The 9257-nt window shown below is 51.2% G+C and overlaps 1 protein-coding gene across 1 annotated transcript; it reads left to right on the forward strand.

Moving 5' to 3' along the window:
* The first annotated feature begins 35 nt into the window (after positions 1 to 35).
* Positions 36 to 3254, forward strand: LOC137467007 (zinc finger protein 239-like). The gene is made up of 3 exons (XM_068178584.1): positions 36 to 203; positions 1265 to 1318; positions 1837 to 3254. The coding sequence occupies exons 1-3, from the start codon at positions 36 to 38 to the stop codon at positions 2545 to 2547; spliced, it is 933 nt and encodes a 310-aa protein (XP_068034685.1). The 3' UTR covers positions 2548 to 3254.
* The last annotated feature ends 6003 nt before the right edge of the window (positions 3255 to 9257 follow it).

Here is a 9257-nt window from a genome sequence, read left to right on the forward strand (position 1 = left end):
CTCCCCCTCCCTGGGCACCTGTGGGATGGGGGGCGATGGTCCTGGGGTGCTGCAAGTTCAGGCAGCGCCAGAGTCCCGTAGTTCCCCCTCCCCTCTTCTCCTTCTGCTTCCGCCACTCCGCCTCCTCCTCCCTCCCTCCTCCTCCTCCCCCGTTCTCAAAGCCCTCACAGCCCACAGGAGGAGCAGTGATGAAGTCAGGACAGGTAGGACCCCAGGGAGGGATGGTGCAGATACCAGGAGTGGGAGTGACTGTGCTGTACTGGGATCATACTGAGAGCAGCTCCCGGGTGACTGAGATCATACTGGGATATTACTGGGAGTGAGTAGCAGCAGCACGATGGCTCCAGCACTGGGGCTGGGGACGCTCCTGGGGGTCCACGGGGGAGTGGGACCCCTGGCACTGGGACCCTGAACCACCATTCCCAGCACCAGGACCCCCCTGCTCCCCTTATCCTGCACAGTGACCCTCCTGGATCACCTATTTCTGCACATTAGGACCCCTTGCTCCCCTTTTCCCGGCCATCCCATGGCTCCCAGCATCCAGACTTCCCGTGGGCCTGACACTGGGACACCCTGGAATGTCTTGGACCTCCATTCCTGCCTTTCCCAGCCCCCAGCCCCACCTTTCTGCAAAACCAGAGACCCCCTGAACTCCCCCCTTCCCGAACATCCCGGGTGTCCCTACCCTGGCACCCCCATTTTGGAAAACCCTGGACTTCCCCTTCCTCGGCTCAAGGACTCCTGGAACTCCCTTCTACCTCTTCACATCCTTGCCCCCCATTTCCATGGTCCTGAGACCTCCCTGCACCCCTATTCCTGAAAACCGAGACACTCTTTTACCCCTTTGCCTGGCACTGAGACCCCCCCCTGCACCCCCTTATCTGGCATTAACACAACATCTTCCCAGCCCCCGTGCCTCACCCAGCCCCTAGCCCCACCCTTTTCCCTGACCTGGGACCCCTGGACCCCCATTCCTGCCTTTCCCAGCCCCCAGCCTCTCCTTTCCTCACACTGATGAGCCCTGGCACCCCCTTTCCTGGGCACAGGATTCCCTGGACACCCCATCCCAGCTCTCCCAGTCCCTGCACCCCCTTTCCTTCACTCTGAGCCCCTGAACCTCCTTCCCAGCTCTGCCAGCTCTTCATGTCCCCCTTTCCTTGGCCTTTTGACCCACCTGGATCCCCAAACTCTCACTTTCAGCCTCCCCCCCCCGCCCCCAGCTTGCCCAAATCTCTGTGTCCCCCCAGTTCTCCACTCCCTGCAGTACCTGGGAGTGGAGCTGTCGGAGCCCAGCCCGGGGGTCCCCCAGTCCTTGATTGTGAGGGATGTGGATGGGACCCCTTGCGAGCGCTGAGACAGGGGCCGGATGGAGCTGTACACACTGGGAATGGCAGCGGGAGCTGAGCTGGGATATTGGGATAGCCAGATCTGGGATATTGGGATAGCCAGATCTGGGATATTGGGATAGCCAGAGCTGGGATATCCTTGGTTGTAAGATATATGTTTATTCCATTTCCTGTCTGTTTGAGGTGGGGCACTTATCTTCTGTTAATTAGGCAGTTTTCTTTATCTCTTCCACAGCCAAGCCTCCCTCTGGGAAGTATCTTCTGTTAATGGGCCATTGAGCTTCCCTGCATGACTGATAAAATTACATCATCCCATTGTGAGATGCTCCACCCAGAGGGAGGATCCAAGCATTCCTGCCTGGATATAATCTGACATACCAAACAGCACTGCAAGCCTTTGCCACTGGAGCTGCCCAGAGGAGCAGCTTTTCTTCTCCACTGGCTTCCCAGAAGAAGACCAGGCCCATCTGGACCACCACTGGACCTTCAGAGGAAAACTCCAGCCTTCAACAGGATCACTGCTCCCCCAGATAACGAGCTGAAGATGGAGACCAGAGTGGTCAAATCCTCTTGGCAGAACCTCATGAAAAAGGCAGTTTTGAGCGGCTCCATGGAAGAGGAATCCAACGGGAAGGAGAAGCCCCAGAGATCCTGCAGGAGGAGGAGCTCCAAACCCAGCCCAGTGTGCTGTGAGGAGGAAAGACCCACTCTGTGCCAGGAAGGTGGACAGAGCTCCAGTGAGAGGTCGGAGCTGGTGGTGAAGGAGCAGCTTCATGATGGGGAGAAGCCCTACAAGTGCTTGGAGTGTGGGAAGAGCTTCAAGCAGAGCAGCACTCTGATCCGCCACCAGATGATCCACACCGGGGAATGGCCCTACGAGTGTGGGGAATGTGGGAAGGGCTTCAGGTGCAGCTCTGAGCTCATCATCCACCAACGCATGCACACTGGGGAGAGGCCCTACAAATGTACCGAGTGTCCAAAAAGGTTTCACACCAGCTCCCATCTTCTCAAACACCAGCGGATTCACACCGAAGAGAGGCCCTACCGTTGCGCTGACTGTGGGAAAGGCTTCAAGCAAAACTCCACCCTCGTCACCCACCGGCGCATCCACACTGGGGAGAGGCCCTACGAGTGTCCTCAGTGTGGGAAGAGCTTCTCCCAGAGGTCTCACTTGACCCAACACCAACGGAGGCACCGGTAGGGGAAGCCCTGCAAATGCCCTAACTGGAGGAAGAGTTTTGTGCATTGCTCCAGCTTCATCCCCCATTGGAGGACCAACTTTGGGAAGAGCCCTGGTGACCCATATTCCCTGTTACCCGTGCTGGGAAGAAACCTGTCTCTTTTTCTGCCCCTGCCAACGACATGATGTGGGCTCAAAGAACATGAGGGTCTGGCCATGGCCCTGTCATTACATTCACTCCCATATCAGGTCATTGCCAGGGGCAGGAAAGGGACTCTCTCTCTCCCCAGAGGAGAAGGATGCCCTTTCCAGGTAGGAGGGAATACGTGGCTGGGAAGAGACAGTCAGTGGTGATGTAGTTTTCCCTGTAAATAATTTCTTATCGCTTGTCTGTTCAATATTGTTTCTGTTCCTGTTTGTTCCTTATGTGGTTGCTGTTCCCAATAAATTGTTCTTATCCCAGCCCAGGATCTTTGCCTTTTGTGCTTTCCATGGGAGGCGGGAGAGCAGCGGGCGTCAGTGCGGTTTTAGCAGGAACAGGAAATTGGGGTATCCCATTCCTAAACCCTGGCCCATGGAAACCAAGCATCCCAGCTGGTCCCAGCCCTGGTGGCCATGGCAACAGCCTTGGGAGCGGGTCCCTGGCTGGGGCTGTGGGAATCTCTTCACTCTGGTGCCCAGGGACAGGAGTGGAGGGAATGGCTGCAGCTGAGTCGGGGCAGGCTGAGGTTGGATCTCAGGAAAAGGTTTTTTCCCAGAGGCTGCTGGGGCACTGCCCAGGCTCCTCAGGGAAGGGTCAGAGCTCCAGGGCTCTCTGAGCTCCAGCAGCGTTTGGACACCGCTGCCAGGTCCAAGCTGGCATTGTTAGGGTTTCCTGTGCAGGGCCAGCGGTTGGACTTGAGGATCCTGATGGGTCCCTCCCAGCTCAGCCAATTCTATGGTTCTGGGGTCCCATGACCCTGGGGATGGGAGTGCAATTGGTTGCCATGGCAACAGACTCTGGCTCCAGGCCTGAGCTGGTGTCCATGGCAACCACCCCTGGCATGGGGTCTCCATGGAGCGTCCAAGGTACTGGCCATAGCCATAGGGGGCTGGTGACGGTTGCCATGGAAACTGACCATGGCAATCGAGGGCTGGTGACTTTTACCTGCTTAGGATCAGATTTGTCACAGGCACTCAGAGGGGTTCCATGGGGAAATTCCAAGAGTCTCCAGGCTGTTCAAGAGTTGAAAAGTCACACACAGAGACAGGGGCTCCATGGAGACCTCCCAAGGCGTTTTTGGGGGTGGTAAAGAGCCGCGTGGTCAGAAGCAGTCTTAGCCATTCCATGATGACATCCCAGGGGACCTTGGGCTGCAAAGGCACTGATCTGTCACAGGCACTCATAGGGGCTCCACGGTGACATCCCAGGAGTCCCCGGGATGCCAAAGAGCCGGGATGTCCCAGACACTGACCGGGGTTCCTGTCATGGGCCGAGCGGGAACTTCAGTCAAAAGCTTTGTTTCTTTATTGGAGAAACTCCTGCTGAGTCATGAGATGGAGAAATGACACTCAGCAGCCACCACGGAACACCAAAAGCCCTCCAGGACCCCTAGACTTCTAAAATTCCTTCTAAGAGAGGAGACTGTGAGTGGCTGGATGCAATTCAAACCCCAGACTTTGTCAAAGGCGGAAAAGATTGGGCAGGTGGAATTGTACTTTAATGGAATTTGTCCCACAGGATTAACAATGGAATACCAGATATTTCTATTTCTATTTCTATTTCTATTATTTCTATTTCTATTTCTATTTCTATATTTTAAATAATTAGAGCTGTGATTGATTCTGATCATGATTAGACAGAAGGGTCTTCATCCAAGTTATTTACTCCACAGGATAGAAGCTATAACAATTATTAGAATATTCTGCTCCAGGAAGCAATTTCGAAGTCAACAGGGCCTTGCTGGAGTGGTTTGAGCCCATTGCAGGCAGAGCCTCCTGCTCCAGCAGGAACTGCCTTTCCTGTGCCGGGAGCGGGGCAGGTCCCGCTGCAGGAAAAGCCCCAGGCCAGCCCCAGCACAGGGAAGGCCTCGGGCACAAGGGCAGAGTGCCGTGCTGGGAGCTGTGCCAGGGAGAGCCTGAGGCACCAAAGGCGCCTTGGCAGCAGCAGCTGCTTGCAGGGCATGGCCAGAAGCCTCCCTTGGCAAGCCCGCCTGGTGGCCAGCACTGCAGATCTGCTGCCTCAGGGCTCATTTCTGGCTGGGCTCTGGAAAGCCACTTCTGCTCCAGGAGCCTGACTGGGAAGCCATTGGCCCTAGCACCTTGGGGACGGGATATTAATGAGAAAACTCTTCATGCCAGCAGAGACAAGGCAGGGGCAGAGGAAAGGGGAGAGCCAGGCCCAGGGGACAGGGCTGCCATGGTGATGGCTGTGAGGTCACTGGCAATGCAGCAGCCTGGCTGCCTGTCATGGTTTGATAGTGGCACAATACTAGTGCCCCTATGAGAATACACCTTCTCAGTATAAATGTTGTGAGATGTTATCAGGAACAGAGCAGAGCAGGCTTAAGTTTATTAACAAAGGGAAACAACTTTATTAAACTACTACTACTACTACTATAAGGGACACACACACACTAAATTTAGGATGAAGACCCTCTAAAACACCCCTCTTCTTACCTAATTTCTGAAATAACTACGGTGAGACATTACCTGGGATTCTTGATTAAGTTGCCACCCTCCAGATAATTAATACTCAGTCTATTAAGGGAGAGAGGAGTCTCTCTTGTACCATAGACTCCCTAGGAAACACAGTTGCCATCTCCTGTGTTTCTATGTCACACATGGCAAGCGCCCAGAGAAAATTTGCCAGTGTGGCACTCTCTTTTCCATGCCACAGTGCTCTCACCACTGTGCATGGACAGACTGCTCATAGGGCTCTTCTAAGGATGTTTTGCTAGTGACTAAAAGAGACCACAGTTCAGCTTCTAATTTTGGGACTACAGTCTTTCTCCATTTTCCCCCTAAGACCGAAGGTCCAAGAACAGAAATCGTCTTCTTCTTAAAGACAGAGGGTATCACCATTCCCACTTCAGCTTTTTCTGTTCTTGCCATTTTTGTGCTGGTGGTTGTTGAAGCAGGTCTCTTTGGTTCACCACTGCATCCCCTTAAAATGCAGTCTTTATTGTAGGAGAATTTGGTTCAGTCTATGGCTAATAAGAAAAGTCTAGCCACAAGCCACTCCATCATCTCCTTCTGCATAAAAATTTCCTCTTCTAACATTTCAGATCTTAGACAGTCTCTCTTCTACTTTAAATCGAGGAAGAGTAATATTTTACAAAGCCTTCATTTCTTAAGAAAGGGTTAAAAGTTCAGACTCCCCGGACGGCTGAAATCTCTGCCCAAAAACTAATTCCTAAGGCTGGGCACCTCCCCCCCCCACCCCCATTCTCCTCTACCAGCAAATTTACAAGTACTGTCCAGACTCTCTGTCTCTCCCCTCTAGGGTGGGGGTGAGGGGGGAACAAAGACATCTCTGCTTCTCTCCACCCTTCTATCCTTCTATCTACAAGAGCTAACTCAGTCTAGACTTTCAGCCCCCTCAACTCACTTCCACCAAGCCACATAGTTTCCTCTCTCCCCCCCCAGCCTGTGGCTGGGCAGGAGAAGTCTACACAACACTCTGACCAAAACTAAAGAAGCAGCTCCCCTAAAAGTTCTTACTTTTAACCCCCCTGTATTCTCAAAAGTGTGTCTATACCTTCAATAATCAAAGTGCCAATATCCAAACCTAACCACTAATTAGTTTAACCCAACTTCCTAAGAAAATTCACTTCCATGTCAAACCACAACACTGCCCTCAGCAGACATTCTGGCCAGAAGCCTTGTGAGGTCACCCAGCACATCAGAGAACCCACACAACAGGAATTCCATCCTTGGGGAGGGGATGAGATTTCACTACGTCAGGTTGCAAAAGATCCTCCTCTCAGACAATTCCTGGGATGGTGCACCCACTTCTCCGGAAAAACAGGTGCAGTTTTGTTCCACTCTGTCCTGGCTTGGTGCTGGCACAGTGCCAGTGCACCCATGAAAATATTTTCCTCAAATGGCTACTGTGAGATGTGACCAGAGACCAAGCAGAACAGGCCCAAGCTTAGAAATAAACTTTATTAACCTACAATTATAATAAAAGGAACACTCAGAATTCAGAATGAAAACAATCCAAAACATTCCTCCTCCCCCCACCCAATTTCCACCAAAACACAGTGTCACAAAACCTTGTTGGGCCCTCAATCAAGTTACCACCACTCAAATAATCAATTCTCAGTTCATCAAGGGGAGACAGGAGTCTCTCTTGTACCGTAGTCTTCCACAGGAAAAACACTTGCAGCCTCTGGTGTTTCCATGTCACACACGGCACTGCCCAGAGAAAATCTGCCATCGTGACATACTCCTTCCATGTACAGTGCTGTTGCCGTAGAGCAGGACAGGAACAGAAATGACTCCAAGTCAAAGGCAAGAAAATGAACTGATTTATTTCAAATGTACCACTCTATTTATAGGGAACATCCTGCAGACTAATTTCATTGGTCTTAGAGTAGAAACATCTCACACCATTGGCGTGCAGTGAATGACACACAGTGGCAGAAAATATCTATAAACAATGTGAACAACAAAATAGATTAGAGAATTACTTACATTCATTCCCAACTGTGTCCCAGGCTCTCGCCTGGTTAGAAAACCCTCTCTTTTTCTCTCTGACTGAACTGAGAATATCCACACAGTGCTCTCACCACTGTGCATGGACCGAAAGTGCTCATAGAGTTCCTTTAAGGATGCTTTGCCAAGTACCAAAGAACAGCAGTTTCTCATTTTGGGACGACAGTTCCCCCCATTTTCTCCTCCCCTGAGGCTGAGGGTCTCAAGAACAGAGATCTTCTTCTTCCCTGAAGACAGAGGGCACCACCACACCCTCCTCATGTTTCTCTGTTCACTTCACTCCTGCACATGGTGTCACTACAGCAGGTTACTCTCACTCCTGCACTGGCAATCACTGCAGCAGTTCACTCTCAGGCTCAAGCCATTCTATCCCCTGAAATGCAGTCTCTGTGTTACAGATGAACTGGTTCGGTCTATGGCTATACAAGAAAAAGTCCAGCCAAAAGCCACTCCATCATCTCCTCCCACCTAGGATTCTTTCCCATCTTCTTCTGACATCTCAGAGCCCAGGCTGTCTCCTACTTCAGATTAAGAAGGATTAGTTTTCCGCGAGGCTTTCTTTGTCCAAGAAAGGGTTCAAGTCTCGGGCTCTGCTGGCCCCAGGATGGCTGAAATCTCACAGCAGGCTGCCCAGGACTCCCAAGGCTGGGCACCCCCCCACCACACCTTCTCTTTCTCCTCTGCCAATGTACTGCTGGCACATGATATCAAATTTCAAGGTGGCACAGGCGCTCTCTCTCTCTCTCTAGGAGGGCTGCCTCGGACATTGCAGTGTTTCTCCACCTCTCTGTCCTGCAGGGGCTGGCCTGGTTCCATTCCCTTCACCCCCCTTCTCTGTCCGGGACTCCTGGCCCACCTCAGCCTGGGCCTGTGGCTGACCGGAACAAACGAAGAGAGTTCCCCTGTGAATTCTCTTTTCACTCCTGGTGTCATCTGAGGCGTGTCCAATGTCTTCAGTGGTTACACCAGGTGGCAATATTCAAATCTGACCACTGATTGGTTTGGCTATAACTTCCCAAGAAAACTCACTTCCTTGTCAACCTACGACAATCCATCTTCTTGATGTCTCTTAGAGTTATCCCGTCTGAACTGGGAGCCGAGTTTTTGCTCATCTCCTGCACATTTTTCTCCATTTCTTTCGCCATCATTAAGTCTCTGAAAGCACTACTGTCAGCTTTCCCATTAATTTGGAAGTTCCCAAGGCTGTCGAAAACTCCGGGTGTTTCCCAATTGGCTTTAAAAACTGAGTAAAGTTGCTGGGTGGGATTTCACAGGATATGCAATTCAGGAGAATTTTAGCAAGTTTGGCCCTATCTACGTGGAACAGGTCCTGGAAGCGATGATAATGACCTTTCTTAAGTGCTCTTCTTTTCATCCACTTTTGAAAAGGTCTTCTTGGTCCTTTTTCCTGGCTCCCCATTTTTCTCTTCTCTCGGCTTGCTGTTCTTATCTGGCGTATTGATTCAAGGCATCAGAAGCAGTCCCGCGCTGATTGGTTGATTGCTGATTGCATCTCCTGGCCATCTAGTAAGTGCCTGAATGCCCGCGGGAAGGTGTTAATTGTCCCAGCTGATAGCTATTCACTGAGGCTTCTGAGATAATGGGCCTGCAGCTGCCCCTCCCTCTGTCGGTTGGTGTTTCCCAGCTGTTGGTATGCTTATCAGGGTGGTGACTCATCTTGGGAACTGTTTTCCTTCCAGCCGCTGACCCTGACATCTTTGTCTTCACAAAATATATGTGAAAGAGGACAGTGCTGATGTGTAGCAGTGTAGTGCCCAGCATAGGATATAATTTTTCAATATGAAGCAGGATTTTTTTTTCCAAAGAACTGCCAAATAAATCTCACCTAGGAGAATAGGCATGACAATTTGTTTTCAGATTGTACCTTAACAACACCCTGCACTGAGCCAGACAAATGCCCACAAACTTAAATAGAAGTGACTGAGCCAGAAAATAATTATCATAATTATATTCCAGTTAGTCAGATTAATAACAATAAAATATTTTTCCTTCCAGAGTGCTGTTTATTAGGC

This window comes from Anomalospiza imberbis, unplaced genomic scaffold (assembly GCF_031753505.1).
Source record: "Anomalospiza imberbis isolate Cuckoo-Finch-1a 21T00152 unplaced genomic scaffold, ASM3175350v1 scaffold_50, whole genome shotgun sequence".
In the NCBI taxonomy this organism is placed as follows: domain Eukaryota; kingdom Metazoa; phylum Chordata; class Aves; order Passeriformes; family Viduidae; genus Anomalospiza; species Anomalospiza imberbis.